Genomic DNA, 17081 nt, shown 5'->3' with positions numbered 1-17081 from the left:
GGAGTTGAAGTCCAAAACACCTGGAGGGCCAAAGTTTGCCCATGCCTGGTGTATATACATCTTTGCCATTGTTTAGGACTTTTCAAAGAGCATTTAAATGGGTTTTATTGGCTGCTGGCCTGAGAACTTTAGACTTAGGGCAAGTCTTAAATGCGGTAATTAATGGTTTGATTGATCGATTGATCGATGTTTGTCTGGACATACATGAAAGGAAGGTCCAACTCTGTGCTTTCCCATTGATAGGCCTTATGTCTCTTTCCCAAACTTTCTGGTTTTTCCTTTTGGGTGAGAAGTCATTGACTAAAACCTTTGACTAATATGTTTAATAATAATAATAATAATAATAATAATAATAATAATAATAAATTTATTAAGTATTATTAATTAATAAATATTAAATATATAAATATTCCCAAACTTTCTGGTTTTTCCTTTTGGGTGAGAAGTCATTGACTAAAACTTTTGACTAATATGTTTAATAATAATAATAATAATAATAAATATATTAATTAAGTATTATTAATTAATAAATATTAAATATATAAATATTCCCAAACTTTCTGGTTTTTCCTTTTGGGTGAGAAGTCATTGACTAAAACCTTTGACTAATATGTTGAATAATAATAATAATAATAATAATAATATATTTATTTATTTATTTATTATTATTAATTAATAAATATTAAATATATAAATATTCCCAAACTTTCTGGTTTTTCCTTTTGGGTGAGAAGTCATTGACTAAAACCTTTGACTAATATGTTTAATAATAATAATAATAATAATAATAAATATATTTATTAATTATTATTAATTAATTAATAAATATTAATATTAATAGCTAATAGAAATTAATAAATATAAATATATTATTAAACATATTAGTCAATAAATATTAATATTACTAATTAATTAATTATTATTAATTAGTAATATTAATATTTATTGACTAATATGTTTAATAATAATATATTTATATGTATTAATTATTATTAGCTATTAATATTAATATTTATTAATATTTATTATTCATGTATATTTATTGTTAATAATAAAAATTATTAATAATTATTATTAATAATTAATATAATCGTCATCCAATCACACAGCATGAGCAGTTATCCCTGTTGAGAGAGAGATCCATATCGTTATTGTTGTTGTTGTTGTTGTTGTTGTTGTTGTTACCTTATTCAGAATTTCGAAATCCGAAATACTCCAAAATCCAAAATTATCTATATGAATATGAAACAGTGATACCTTTTGCTTTCCAATGGTACATAAACTTATCCACCAAATTATGGACTGGCTGGCCCTTGAGGTCTCTTTCATCTCAGTGATTCTAGCTATCTATCTACCTACCTACCTACCTACCTACCTACCTATCTATCCATCCATATAGCCATCCATCCATACATCCATCAATCAATCATCTCTCTCTCTTTCTATCATCTATTATCATCTACCTCTCTATCGTCTATCTTGGGGTTGGATTTGATGGCCCTTGGTGTCTCTTCCATGACTATATGATTCTATCAACTGTCCATCGATCTATTGAACTGTCAGTCAATCCATCCACCCACCCACTCATCCATTGGACTGGATGCCCTTTGTGGTCACTTTCATTTCAGTGATTCTATCTGTCGGTCTGTCTACCTATCCAGGGGTTGGATTGGATGACCCTTGGTGTCTCTTCCATGACTATATGATCCCATCAACTGTCCATCGATCTATTTATTTATCTTTCAATTCATCTAGGGGTTGTACTGGATGACCTTTGAGGTCTCTTCATCTCAATGATTCTATCTATCTATCTATCTATCTATCCATCTATCTATCTGGGGGTTGGATTAGATGGCCCTTGGTGTCTCTTCCATGACTATGATTTTATCAACTGGCTACCTATCCATTGATTTATCTATCCATCCATTTTTTTAGGGGTTGGACTGGATGGTCCTTGAGGTCTTTCTCATCTCAGTTATTCTATCCATCCATCCATCCTTCTACGGTTGGATTGATGGTCCTTGAGATCGCTTTCATCTCAATGATTCTATCTATCTACCGGCTGTTAGGAATTGTGGGAGTTGAAGTTCAAAACACCTGGAGAACCCAAGTTTGCCCATGCCTGTTCTAGGGGTTGGACTGGATGGTCCTTGAGGTCTTTCTCATCTGTTATTCTATCCATCCATCCATCTGTCTGTCTATCCATCCATACATTCATCATCTATCTGTCTATCCATCCATCTATTTATTCATCCTTCTAGGGGTTGGGTTGGATGGTCTTTGATGTCTTTCTCATCTGTTATTCTATTCATCCATCCATCATCCATCCATCCATATATCTATCCATTCATCATCTATCTGTCTATCCACCCATCTATCTGTCTATCCACCCATCCATCCATCCTTCTAGGGGTTGGGTTGGATGGTCCTTTCTCATCTGTTATTCTATTCATCCATCCATCCATCCATCCATCTGTCCATCCATCCATCCATCCATCCATCCATCCATATATCTATCCATTCATCATCTATCTGTCTATCCACCCATCCATCCTTCTAGGGGTTGGGTTGGATGGTCCTTTCTCATCTGTTATTCTATTCATCCATCCACCCATCCATCTGTCCATCCATCCATCCATATATCTATCCATTCATCATCTATCTGTCTATCCACCCATCCATCCATCCTTCTAGGGGTTGGGTTGGATGGTCCTTTCTCATCTGTTATTCTATTCATCCATCCATCTGTCCATCCATCCATCCATCCATCCATCCATCCATATATCTATCCATTCATCATCTATCTGTCTATCCATCCTTCTAGGGGTTGGGTTGGATGGTCCTTTCTCATCTGTTATTCTATTCATCCATCCATCCATCCATCTGTCTATCCATCCATCCATCCATCCATCCATCCATCCATATATCTATCAATTCATCATCTATCTGTCTATCCACCCATCCATCCATCCTTCTAGGGGTTAGGTTGGATGGTCCTTGATGTCTTTCTCATCTGTTATTCTATTCATCCATCCATCTATCTGTCCATCCATCCATTCATCATCTATCTGTCTATCCACCCATCCATCCATCCTTCAAGGGGTTGGTCTGGATGATCCTTGAGGTCTCTTTCATCTCAAGGGTCTATCTAGTTATAAGTCAGGGCATCAGTATTGGCACCCATGACCCTACAGTGTCTATGCAGGCTGTTATCCTCTTGGATCTTAGCTGTGCCCCCCTTTTGCCTCTTTCTCCCCCCAAACCCACCTTCCACCTTCTTCTCCTCTTCCTCCTTTCCAGCACCTGAAGGGTTAACTTGGTCCAAGGCTCCGCCCCCTCCTCCCCCAGGCCTGCCCCCTCCCTCCCTCTGCTTGCCTCTCTCTGCTGGCACTTTGAGGGTTAACCTCCTCCTCGCCTTCCCCTATGTTCTCTGCCCCCCTCCCCTATTCCTCCTCCTCTCTCTCTTTCCCATTCTCTCTCTCCCTGCTCCACCTCCTTCCCTCCCTCCCTCCTTCCTTCCTTCCCTCCCTCCCTCCTGCATGGGGCGAAGAAGCAGCAGCAGCAGCAAAGGGGGGCTGCCTCTCTCCCCCCCTCCCACCTCCACCCCCTAAGCCCTCCACTGGCACCCCCTTCCCTTCACCCCACTTCCCCTCCTCTCCCCACCCTCCTTCTCCCATCCCTCTTTCCGGTGCCTCCTCTGCACCTTCTTCCTTTGGGAGGAAGAACCTTCTCTCTATCTCTTCCTCTCCATCATTTGGGGAGAAGGACCCCCCTCTTCTTGCTTCCCCATCCCTTCATTCTGTCACTCTCTCTCTCACCCCCCCCCCAACTGCAAGCTGCCTTCCTCCTCCTCTTTTTCTCCTTCCCTCCTTCTCCTCCTCCTCCTCCTCCTCTTCCTCTTCCCCTCCCTCCCTCCTTCCCTCCCTCCTTCCTCTTGAAGCTCTCTCTCTCTCTCCTTCCTTCCTTCCTTTCTCTCTTTCACACACACACAAACCCTTCCGCCCCTGAGACCCCCCCTCAAAAGGCACACATACCTTCATCCTCAATGCCAGCCTCCGCACTTGGCACTAAGGGTTCGCCATCCTGAAGCTTGGCCCACCGCTTGCCCCCCAGAAAACCCCACCCAGGGCCCCCCAAATTTGCCCACATTTGGAGGCGGAAGAGAGAGAGAAAGGGGGGCATCTCGGCGGCACGAAAAACAAAGGGGGGCACGCTTGGTAACCCTGAACCCCAGAATATCTGATGTTCTACAGACTTCGCCCAGCTAGGTGCTCGCGTCAAGAAAGGGATGGATTGCTTGTGCATAGTGACTACCAAGGTAAGCTTGGCTCTGCCAATGTCTTTTTATTTGGGTGGGGGGCCAGGGGGGAGAAGAGAAGGGTTTTGGGGGTGCATTGGAACCTTGGTCTGTCTTCCTCCATCTATAGCAATCTCCCCATCTCTGTATGATCTCCTGATATGTATGTGTATAGCTTTGCTGTGGGCACATTGATGTATATCTATTTATGGGGAGGGGGGAGATCATGGAGACCCCTAAGAAGCAAAGGACATGGGTCTTCTTTATTTCCCCCCCCCCCCCAAAATTAAATGGCCATGACAATGGAAAGCCAAGGCTTGGGCCAAGATGCGGCCTGGGGTCCAAGGTAATTCTGGGAGGGGGCTAATGGAGGAATGATAGGGGAGGGGGGGATCTATGGAGAGCAATGGCAGGCTCCCATTGCTTTAGAGGAGGTGGGAGGAAAGCATTTCTCTCTTCACCCCCCCCCCCTTCATCTTCCTCTCTCTCTTCTGAGCAGTTTCCATGGAGCCCTGGCTGCGTGGGATACAGCTCTTTCGGATGATGTTGGGCTACTTATGTGGTTCGAGCGGGGAGGGGGCCAGGATGATGGAGATGATGGTATCTGTGTCTGTGGTTCTGTGGTGGGGGGTGAGAATGGGCTCCTCCAGGTGGCTGGGGACCATGGGAGTGGTAGTCCAAGCTGCCGGATGGATGGGAGGAAGGCATGAAGGCAGGCAGGCCGCCTTGCCTTTGGCTGCTTGCATATAGGAAGATGCTCTCTTCTCTCCCAGGCAATGCATCTGCCGCTCTCCCTGGTCCTGAAACCCGCCGCTGTCCATGGTCCTGAGAGTGGACACAAGGCAGAAGTGGGGACGTGTCTGTCGTGGGGCCTGAGAGTCCGGCCAGCACACCACACATGGGCACAAGGCATGCGGGCGTGTAGAGTGCCTGGCCTCGCCTTGCGCACCAGTGGGGTAGAGGGGGCCCTCGGCACCCCCAAAGCCGGCATTGGGAGATCGGGGTGCTCTCGCCTTGTCTGGGTGGCTGAGCAGCAGGGACTCCTCTCCCTCTCCTCCGACCCTTACTTGCGGTGTTGACCCTTGAGCCAGGATTATCGGGGTCCCTGACTCCTCTTATAGGGTGGACCTTTTGGGCCAGTCATATGGGGACCCCGTACTCTTCTTATAGGGTTGATCTTTTGAGCTAAGGATATTGAGTCGATCCTTTGAGCCAGGAATATTGGGTTTCCCTATTACACATATAGGGTTGACCCTTAGAGCCAGGAATATTGGGTTTCCCTATTACACATATAGGGTTGACCCTTAGAGCCAGGAATATTGGGGTCCCCTATTACACGTATAGGTTGGATCCTTAGAGCCAAGAATATTGGGGTCCCCAACTGCACCTATAGGATTGACCCTTAGAGCCAAGAATATTGGGGTTCCCTACTACACATATAGGGTTGACCCTTAGAGCCAGGAATATCGGGGTCCTCTACTACATGTATAGGATTGACACTTAGAGCGAGAAATATTGGGGTCCCCAACTGCACCTATAAGATTGACCCTTAGAGCCAAGAATATTGGGGTTCCCTACTACACATATAGGGTTGACCCTTAGAGCCAGGAATATCGGGGTCCTCTACTACATGTATAGGATTGACACTTAGAGCGAGAAATATTGGGGTTTCCTGCTATGTGTATAGGATTGACCCTGAGAGCCAGGAATATTGGGGTCCCTTACTACATGTACAGGATTTGCCCTTAGAGCCAGGAATTCTGGGGTTCCCTACTATGCATATAGGATTGACCCTTGAGCCTGGAATATTGGGGTCTCTTACTACGCGTGTAGGATTGACCCTTAGAGTCAGGAATAGTGGGGTTCCCTACTATGCATATAGGATTGACCCTTGAGCCAGGAATATTGGGGTCCCCTACTACATGTATAGGATTTACCTCTAGAGCTAGGAATCTTGAGGTCCCCTACTACGCATATAGGTTTGACCCTTAGAGCCAGGAATCTTGGGGTCCCCTACTACATGTATAGGATTGATCTTTAGAGCCAGGAATCTTGGGGTCCCCTACTACGCATATAGGATTGACCCTTAGAGCCAGGAATATTGGGGTCCCCTACTACATGTATAGGATTGACCTTTAGAGCCAGGAATATTTGGACCCCTTCTTATAGGGTTGACCCTTGAGCCAGGACTATAGGGGTCCCCTACTCCTCCTTTAGGATTGACCGTTTGAGTCAGGAATATTCAGACTCCTTACTCTTCTTATAGGGTTGACCCTTTAAGCCAGGGATATTGAGTTGATCCTTTGAGCCAGGACTATTAGGATCCCCCCTCTTCTTATAGGGCTGACCCTTGAGCTAGAAATATTGGAGTCCCCTACTCCTCCCTTAGAATTAACCCTTTGAGTCAGGAATATCCAGACTCCTTACCCCTCTTATGATTGACCTTTTGAGCCAGTGCTCTTGGGACCCCTTACTCTTCTTATAGCGTTGACTCTTTGAGCTAGGGATAATGGGTTGATCCTTATAGCCAGGAATATTGCCCCCCCTACGCATTTAGGATTGACCCTTATAGCCAGGAATATCGGGGTCCCTACTACACATATAGGATTGACCCTTATAGCCAAGAATATTGGGGCCGCTTACTCCGCTTACTGACCCTTTGAGCCAGGGATATTGGGGCTCTCTGCTCCTCTTATAGGGTTGACCCTTTGAGCTAAGGATAATGGGGACCTTTACTCTTATTGTAAGGTTGACCCTTTGAGCCAGGAATATTGGGACTCTCTACACCTTTTATAGGATTGGCCCTTTGAGCCAGGCATATTGGGGCTCCCTTACTCCTCTTATAGGGTCGATACTATCAGCCAGGAGTTTTGGAATCCCCTATTCTTTTTATAGTGATGACCCTTGAGCCAGGAATATTGGGACCCCCTTCTCCTCCTGTAGGATTGACCTTTGAGTAAGGCATATTCAGACTCCTTACTCCTCTTATTGGGTGACCCTTTGAGCTAGGGGTATTGGGGCTCTGTACTCTGTTTACAAGGTTGACCCTTTGAGCCACGGATATTGAGACTCTTTACTCCTCTCATACGGTTGACCCTTAGAGCTGCGGATGTTGGGACCCCTTACTCTTTTTATAGGGTTGTCCCTTTGAACTAGGGGTATTAGGACTCCGTACTCCATTTACAGGGTTGACCCTTTGAGCCGCGGATATTGGGACTCTCTACTCCACTCATAGGGTTGACCCTTTGAGCCGTGGATATTGGGACTCTCTACTCCTCTCATAGGGTTGACCCTTTGAGCCGTGGATATTGGGACTCTCTACTCCTCTCATAGGGTTGACCCTTCGAGCCATGGATATTGGGATCCCTTACTCTTTTTATAGGATTGTGCCTTTGAGCTAGGGATATTAGGACTCCATACTCCATTTACAGGGTTGACTCTTTCAGCTAGGGGTATTGGGGATCCATACTCATTTACAAAGTTGACCCTTTGAGCCGTGGATATTGGGACTCTCTACTCCTCTCATAGGGTTGACCATTTGAGCTGCGGATATTGGGACTCTCTATTCCTCTCATAGGGTCGTCCCTTTGAGCTAGGGGTATTAGGACTCTGTATTCATTTACAAGGTTGACTCTTTGAACCGCTGATATTGGGATTCTCTACTCCTCTAATAGGGTTGACCCTTTGACCTGCGGATATTGGGACTCTCTACTCCTCTCATAGGGTTGACCCTTTGAGCCGCGGATATTGGGACTCTCTACTCCTCTCATAGGGTTGACCCTTTGAGCTGCGGATATTGGGACTCTCTACTCCTCTCATAGGGTTGACCCTTTGAGCCACGGATATTGGGACTCTCTACTCCTCTCATAGGGTTGACCCTTTGACCTGCGGATATTGGGACTCTCTACTCCTCTCATTGGGTTGACCCTTTGAGCAGTGGATATTGGGACTATACTCCTCACATAGGGTTGACCCTTTGAGCCGCGGATATTGGGACTCTGTACTTCTCTCATAGGGTTGACTCTTTGAGCTGCGGATATTGGGACTCTCTACTCCTCTCATAGGGTTGTCCCTTTGAACTAGCGGTATTAGGACTCCGTACTCCATTTACAGGGTTGACCCTTTGAGCCAGGAGCATTGGGACTCTCTGTTCCTCTTATAGGGTTGACCCTTTGCGCCACATGCCTTCAATGCCTGGCCCAAGGGGCCAACCATCAAAGGGAAGAAGGAAACCCATGTGCTACACAACCCAACTTTGGAGATATGGGGTTTGCGTCCTACCCTGAGAAGACTGCATTATCTAAGCATGTGTGGGAGGAAGAATCCGCCCTATATGTGTGCCGTCGGAGCGAGGAAGGGACTGGCTTTCTACATGTGGGGGCCTCACTCCACCCTAAGAATACTGCATTATTTGAGTGAGAGGAAAAGGGGGGGGGGGTTGCATGGCAAAGTTGGGGCTGACCAATTGTGGAAACCATGCTTGGGTTGGAGGACACGGGAACAACCTTGATGATGTGTTCGCTTAGACCAAGCATGGGCAAACTTGGGCTCTCCAGGTGTTTTGGACTTCAACTCCCACAATTCCTAACAGCCGGTAGGCTGTTAGGAATTGTGGGAGTTGAAGTCCAAAACACCTGGAGGGCCCAAGTTTGCCCAACTTGATGTAGGTCCTTCTTTTGGGGCCTGGTGCTTTGGGTGTTTTGGGTTTCTGGGCTCAACCCTTTCCCCGTTTTCCGTGGGCCTTTGGTTACCAAAAAAGGTGTCCTACAGGTGTTTGGAGGACCTCAAACCGGACCATGAACCAGAAGTCCTCCAGTGTCTCGAAATGGAGAAGGAGAGGTGAAATGTCCCACGTGGGGTCTTTAATATTTTGGGGACGGGGGCTTTGCCGTCTTTGGGTATCCCCAATTTGGACTGGGGATGTTGGGGATACCTGGGCCTGCGTTTCGGCGTGGAAGACGCCGATAGAGTTTGCGATGCATCACCTTGAGAAAGCCGAACCATTATTGAATTCAAGGCTAGCGTTCTTTTGGCACGGGGGCTGCTGAATCGGCCCCCTCCTTGGAAACACTGCAACACACACACACTCTGTGTCTATCTATCTATCTCCTGGGGCTTCTGGGAGGGGAATGATTCAATCCTGATTAATCAGGGTGGGGCGAAGGCGTAATGAGAGGAGAAGGCAGGTTTTGTGGGGGGGGGGGCGCGGCGGAGAGGCAATGAATGAGTGCCTATGGAGGAAGGGGGTGTCGTTCCGAGGGGGTGTAGGAACAGGTGGTGCTTGTGGGTTGCGGAGTCAGGACATCCCAGTGTGGCCCTATGGGTACCCCTTTTTCCACCCTGCTTTGGAGGGCCTCATGTACCCCGCCGCCCCCAGTTCTGGCTGAGAGGGTTAAACTATGGGGGTGTTGAGAGAAAGAGAGAGAAAGAGAGAGAGAGCGCCTCGGAGAGGTGCGTGGAGGATGTGTGTGGGCAAAGGGAGCCAGAAATAGCACCGAAAAGAGAAGAGAAGAGAGGGAGAGGAGCCATTTCATTCCAGCCGTCACACACACGTAGTGCGCGCGCTAAATACCACATGCCGACTGTACATGAATGCTGATTTCGGTGTCTCTATGTGCATGTGTAAGTGAGTGTGTGTGTGAGTGAGTGTGTGTGTGTGTTGGCAGAAGTGTGAGAAGCGTGTGCGCGCCCAAAGCACCGGTGGTGGAAACTGCAGTGCCTGCTTGCCTTCAGTCCTTGGAAGTTGAAAGAGCCAAAGGGCAAGATCAGAGGATGGGTTGGATAGCGATATCTATATCTATACCTCTCTATCTATATCTATAACTCTATCTATACGTATAGATAGGTAAGTAGGTAGGTAGGTTATCTATCTCTATCTATCTATCTATCTATCTATCTATCTATCTATCTATTGGATATCTATGTCTATCCCTCTATCTATATATCGAGATCTGCGCATCTATCAATCGATACCCAAAGATCAGGCATAGGCAAACTTGGGCCCTCTGAGTGTTTTGGACTGCAACTCCCACAATTCTGTACCTCTATCAATCTATACCCATAGACATACATACATACATACATACATACATACATACAGACTATCTGTCTGTCTGTCTGTCTGTCTATCTATCTATCTATCTATCTATCTATCTATCTATCTATCCATACATCCATCCCTCTATCTATATATCTATATCTCTACCTCTATCAATCTATACCCATAGATAGACAGACAGACAGTGTATCTATCTATCTATCTATCTATCTATCTATCTATCTATCCATCCATCCATCCATCCATCCCTCTATCTATATATCTTTATGTCTACCTCTATCAATCTATACCCATAGATAGACAGTCTATCTATCTATCTATCTATCTATCTATCTATCTATCTATCTATCCATCCATCCATCCATCCATCCATCCATCCACCCCTCTATCTATATATCTATATCTCTACCTCTATCAGTCTATACCCAGATAGATAGACACATAGATAGTTAGACAGATACATTATCCATCTATCTAATATCTATATCTGCACCTCTATCAATCTATACCCATAGATCAGGCATGGGCAAACTTGGGCCCTCTTAGTGTTTTGGACTTCAACTTCCACAATTAGGTACCTCTATCAATCTATACTGATAGATAGATAGATATAGATAGATAGATAGACAGACAGACAGACAGACATACAGATAGATTATCTATCTGTCTGTCTGTCTGTCTGTCTATTCATCCATCCATCCATCCCTCTATCTATATACCTATATCTCCATCTCTGTCAATCTATACCCAGATAGGCAGACACTAGATAGATAGATAGATAGATAGATAGATAGATTATGCATTCATTCATCCCTCCATCTGTCTGATACCTATATTCGCACCTCTATCAATCTATGCCCATAGATCAGGAATGGGCAAACTTGGGCCCTCTGGGTGTTTTGGATCACAACTCCCACAATTCCTAACAGCCAATAGTAATTGTGGAAGTTGTAGTCCAAAACTCCTGAAGGTCACATGTTTGCCATAGATAGATAGAGAAATTGATAGATAATCTATCTGTTGGATGTCTGTATCTATATACCTCTATCTATACCTCTAGCTATATATCTATATCTACCATATATATCTTTCTATTCTGATAGATGATAGCTAGCTAGCTAGCTGGAAGGATGGATGGATGGATGGATGGATGGATGGATGGATGGATGGATGGATAGATAGATAGATAGATAGATAGATAGATAGATAGATAGATAGATAATCAAGCTAGCTAGCTGGCTAGATAGCCAGCTATTAGAGGGTTGGACTGGATGGCCCTTGGGGGTCTCTTCTAAACCAAGGATCCTATCTAACTATCGATCCATCGATCCATTGATCCATCTATCCATCTATCCATCTCTGTATCGATCTATCTATCTATCTATCTATCTATCCATCCATCCATCCATCCATCCATCCATCCATCCATCCTTCCTTCCATCCATCCATCCATCCATCCATCCATCCATCCATCCATCCATCCACCCTTCGATCTATGTTTGGATCAACATGGCCATATGATACTGTTTGAAGCTGCACTATAGGATGCGTGTAAATGCATACAATGCAGTTTAACTGTACTGAATTGTATCACATGGGTTTACACTGACCATATAATGCATTATATGGCAATGTATAGCCAGGCTATATCTATATATTTTTCTATATATCTATCACCCTCTCTTTTTCACTCTCTCTGGCTGGATTTACATTGCAAGATATAATGCAGTTCGAAACTGCATGCATGATATGGTGAGTTTATACCCATATAATGCAGTTTAACTGCACTGCACTGCATCATGTGGGTCCACACTGGCCATATATTACATTATGTGGCAGCATAGATCCAGCCTATATCTATACTGTTATCATCTATTTTTATTGCTGTCTACATTATAGCTAGATCTACATTGTGATATAATACAGTTTATGTGAGTCTACACTGACCATATAGTGGATTATATGGCAGTGTAGGTCCGGTTTCTATTTATATCTATATAAAATATCTTTCTATCAATCCCTGTATGCGTGTATGTGTGTATATATTCCCCACTGGTGTTAGGCTCTTGTCAAGAGGAAGGAGATATAGTTCAGGGGCCATTCCTAGGCCAGAAGATGGCTGGAGGTTGTATATACACACTGTCGAATTAATGCAGTTTGACACCACTTGGCGTGCTGCGGTTCAATGCTAAGGAATCTTGGGAGTTGTAGCTTGACAAAGCATTGAGCCTTCTCTGCCCAAGTGTGCTCGTGCCTCACCAAACTACAACTCCCATCATTCCATAGTATTGAGCCAGGCAGTCAAAGTGGTGTCAAACTGCATTAATTCTACAGGTAGATGCAACCAGGGATAATGTTTTTTCCAGATAGCACCTTCACTGCCTTGAACTCTGTGCTGTGGAATGCTGGGAGTTGTAGTTCTGCAAGGTTTTAGCCTATGCTGCCAAATAGTTCTGGTGCTGCTGCCTCACTAAACTACAAATCCCAAGGAATAAGCTACAATTGATTGAATCAAGGCAGTTTGATGCCACGAACTTTATGGTGTAGGATTCTTGAAAGCTGTAGTTTTGCATTCTTAGGCAAAGCGGACCTTGCAAAACTACAACTCCCAGGACTCTGGGAAAAAGTATGTGATGGAATAATGGGATCTATAGTTGTACAAGGTTTCAATTAGTTCTGCCAAAGAGTTCTGGTGCCTCATCAGGATTCCATAGCTGGTATATGTAGTCCATATCCTTGCATGGCAGGGGGTGGACTAGATGACCTCTGTGGTCCCTTCCAATTCTATAGTTTCACCCCTGCTACCTTCTCTTCTCTATCTTCTTCCTTTCCCCAAATTATCCCATTGAGCCGCGGCAGTTTAAAGTGGTATCAAACCCCATTTATTCCACAGTGTAGACACACCTTCAGGTGAATTGTTTCCGAATGGGAACAATAGGGTTTGGTATGGATGAGTGGGTGGGCTGCCTTTCCCCACTAAAACCCTGCAACCCACCCACCCTCCCCATTTCCATACATTGCCAATGGCCTATTAATAATGGATGCGAGTCGGGAGTGATTGATCGGGCCCATTCCTCCTGACGCCTCTGCGATCCATCTTGGCTCTCAACGCATTCTCTGAGGTCTAGGTTTTGTGGTGGGTTTGTTTTGGGGAGGGGGCTTCCTGCGTCTATTATGCGCGAAAGGGGTCCCTCGAGACGGATCAGATTGCTATTTGCTTCCTTCCTGCCTTGGATGGAGCCTTCGAGAGGTGACCCACAAGGCCGCCTTTGGCTGGTAGCTCATCTATCATTGCAAGGGGGGAGGAGGGAGGGGGGCCATGAAGGAATCCCTCCCATTGAAGTCCATTACTATCATATATCTTAAAAAGAAAAGAATAGGAGAAACCCCCGGCCCTGATGGAGCTGCCTTGGCTGCTGTGGATCAGGCAAATTGAGGTTGTCGTTTATGTTTTGGACTGCCAAGAACAGGTGGCACAGGTGGATTGGAAAGCAATTGGCAAGGCATCGAGAGCGCCTTGGAGTCACCTTTCTGGGGAGGAAAAGTGGGAAATAATCTATATAAATAAAAATGTAATGTTTGCTTGTGGGATGCACATAACTCAAAAACCACTGGATGTATAGACACCAAATTTGGACACAATACACTTCTCAGGCCAAAGAGTGACCATCACTCATAAAAACACTGAAAAACACAGCAGAAGGGACTTAAAAAGCCAGAAAAAAAATAAAAATATGCATGCACAAAACCACACACACAAACACACACACATATACACACAGCAAAAGGGACTTAAAAAGCAATAAAATAAAATAAAAATATACATGCACAAAACCACACACACACACACATATATACACACACACATATATATACACAGCAGAAGGGACTTAAAAAGCAAAAAAATAAAAATATGCATGCACAAAACCACACACACACACACATACACACAGCAGAAGGGACTTAAAAAGCAAAAAAATAAAAATATGCATGCACAAAACCACACACACACACACATACACACAGCAGAAGGGACTTAAAAAGCAAAAAATAAAAAAATATGCATGCACAAAACCACACATATACACACACACATATATATACACAGCAGAAGAGACTTGAAAAGCAAAAAATAAAAAATATGCATGCACAAAACCACACACAAACACACACACATATATACACACAGCAGAAGGGACTTAAAAAGCTAAAAAAATAAATAAATAAAAAATATGCATGCACAAAACCATACACAAACACACACACATATATACACACAACAGAAGGGACTTAAAAGCAAAAAGCAAAAAAAATGCATGCACAAAACCACACACACACATATATACACACAGCAGAAGGGACTAAAAAAGCAAAAAATAAAAAAATGCATGCACAAAACCACACACACACATATACACACGGCAGAAGAGACTTAAAAAGCAAAAAAAAATGCATGCACAAAACCACACACACACACATCAGAAGGGACTTAAAAAGCAAAAAATAAAAAAATATGCATGCACAAAACCACACACACACATATATACACACAACAGAAGGGACTTAAAAAGCAAAAAATAAAAAATTTGCATGCACAAAACCACACACACATATATACACACAGCAGAAGGGACTTAAAAAGCAAAAAATAAAAAAATGCATGCACAAACACACACACACACACATATATATACACATAGCAGAAGGGACTTAAAAAGCAAAAAATAAAAAATATGTATGCACAAAACTACACACACACACACACACAAACACGCATATATACACACATACACAAATATATACCAACACATACACACACACACACACACACACACAAAACATATATACACAGACTGGGCCACAGCAACGTGGCAGGGGATGGCTAGTCTATATAAATAAAAATGTAATGTTCGTTTGTGCGATTAACATAATGCAAAAACCACTGGACAAATTGGCACCAAATTTGCATACAAGACACCTCTCAGGTCAATGAGTGACCATCACTCATAAAAACACTGTGGGAGGGACATAAAAAGCCAAAAATTAAAAACTATATTAGAACGCATGCACAAAACCACACACACACACAAACACACATATATACACATATACACAAATACATACAAACACATATACACATATATACAACACAAAACACATATACACAGACTGGGCCACAGCAACGCATGGCAGGGGACAGCTAATAATAATAATAATAATAATAATAATAATAATAATAATGTTGACAGCTTTGCAATTCTAATCAAGGTGATTAATTACCTCCAATAGACAAGAGTTTTTTTCTCCCACCCTGGACATAATTCCACAGATATATATTGCTTAGTTTCCAATAGACCTCAAAACCTCTGAGGGTGCCTGCCATAGATGTGGGTGAAATGTCAGGAGAGAATGCTTCTGGAACATGGCCAGACAGCCCAGAAAACTCACAGCAACCTAATAATAATAGGTTGTGCAATGGGTTAAACCCTTGTGTCAGCAGGACTGAAGACTGACAGGTCGCAGGTTCGAATCCGGGGAGAGCGCGGGTGAGCTCCCCCTGTCAGCTCCAGCTCCCCATGTGGAGACATGAGAGAAGCCTCCCACAAGGATGGTAAAACATCAAAACATCTGTGTGTCCCCTGGGCAACGTCCTTGTAGACGGCCAGTTCTCTCACACCAGAAGCGACTTGCAGTTTCTCAAGTCACTCCTGGCACAAAAAGAAATTAATAATAATAATAATAATATATGAATATTATATGAATATGAAAATAGTAATAATAATAATATAGAGTAAAATATTTCCATTTTCCATATGGGAAAAAGCATGATATAAATAAATAAATATAATAATAATTGCTATATAAATAAATACTAATAATAATGCTAATAATAATAATAATAATAATAATAATAATAATAGGTAAAGGTTTCCCCTTGACATTAAGTCCAGATGTGTCTGACTCGGGGAGTTGTTGCTCATCTCCATTTCTAAGCCAAAGAGCCAGCCTTGTCCATAGACACCTCCAAGGTCATGTGGCCGGCATGACTGCATGAAGCACTGTTACCTTCCCAACAGTAGACCTGTTGACCTACTCACATTTGCATATTTTCAAACTGCTAGGTTGGCAGAAGCTGGGGCTAACAGCGGGAGCTCACTACGCTCCCCAGATTCGAACCCGCAACCTTTTGGTCAGCAACTTCAGTAGCTCAGTGGTTTAACCTGCTTTGCCACCGGTGGCTCTGGTTATTCTTAATATAATAATAATAATAATAATAATAATAATAATAATAATATAAGAATAAGAATATAATATAAATATAATAATAATATAATATGAAAATAATAATAAAATAAGACTAAGAATATAATATAAATATAATAATATAATACGATAATAATAATAATAATAATAATAATAATAATAACAACAACATAAGGGTGGGCAACCATATTGGGACAGGTGGTCACTTGTCTATCCATAGGGCTTTCTAGGAGCTGCACAGATTGCCAGAAATGCCCACTTGCTTCCATAAATCTCCAGAAATGGCTTCTAAAATCCTAGAGTTGGAACAGACCTTGTGGGACATCAAGTCCAACCCCATTCTGCCAAGAAGCAGGAAAATCACATTCAAAGCATCCCCGACAGACGGCCATCCAGCCTCTGTTTAAGCTTCCAAAGAAGGAGCCTCCACCACACTCCAGAGCAGTGTGGTGGAGCAATGGT

General features: G+C 43.4%; 1 protein-coding gene across 7 annotated transcripts in view; it reads left to right on the top strand.

The window, feature by feature from the left end:
• DLG4 (discs large MAGUK scaffold protein 4) overlaps positions 1-17081 on the top strand; it is a 236365-nt gene that overhangs the window by 46653 nt on the left and 172631 nt on the right. For 3 of the 7 annotated variants that reach the window (XM_060779898.2, XM_060779895.2, XM_060779889.2), the window contains exon 1: positions 3446-4318. The exons of the other annotated variants lie outside the window; for them this stretch is intronic. In XM_060779898.2, coding sequence (XP_060635881.1) covers positions 4289-4318 — 30 coding nt within the window. In that variant the 5' untranslated portion in view covers positions 3446-4288. Of the gene's footprint in view, positions 1-3445; positions 4319-17081 lie in introns of those variants that run through there. 7 annotated transcript variants of the gene reach the window in all.

This window comes from Anolis sagrei, chromosome 6 (assembly GCF_037176765.1).
Source record: "Anolis sagrei isolate rAnoSag1 chromosome 6, rAnoSag1.mat, whole genome shotgun sequence".
Classification (NCBI taxonomy): domain Eukaryota; kingdom Metazoa; phylum Chordata; class Lepidosauria; order Squamata; family Dactyloidae; genus Anolis; species Anolis sagrei.
The sequence above is the reverse complement of the archived record's forward strand: the minus strand, read 5'-3'. Positions and strand labels throughout refer to the sequence as shown.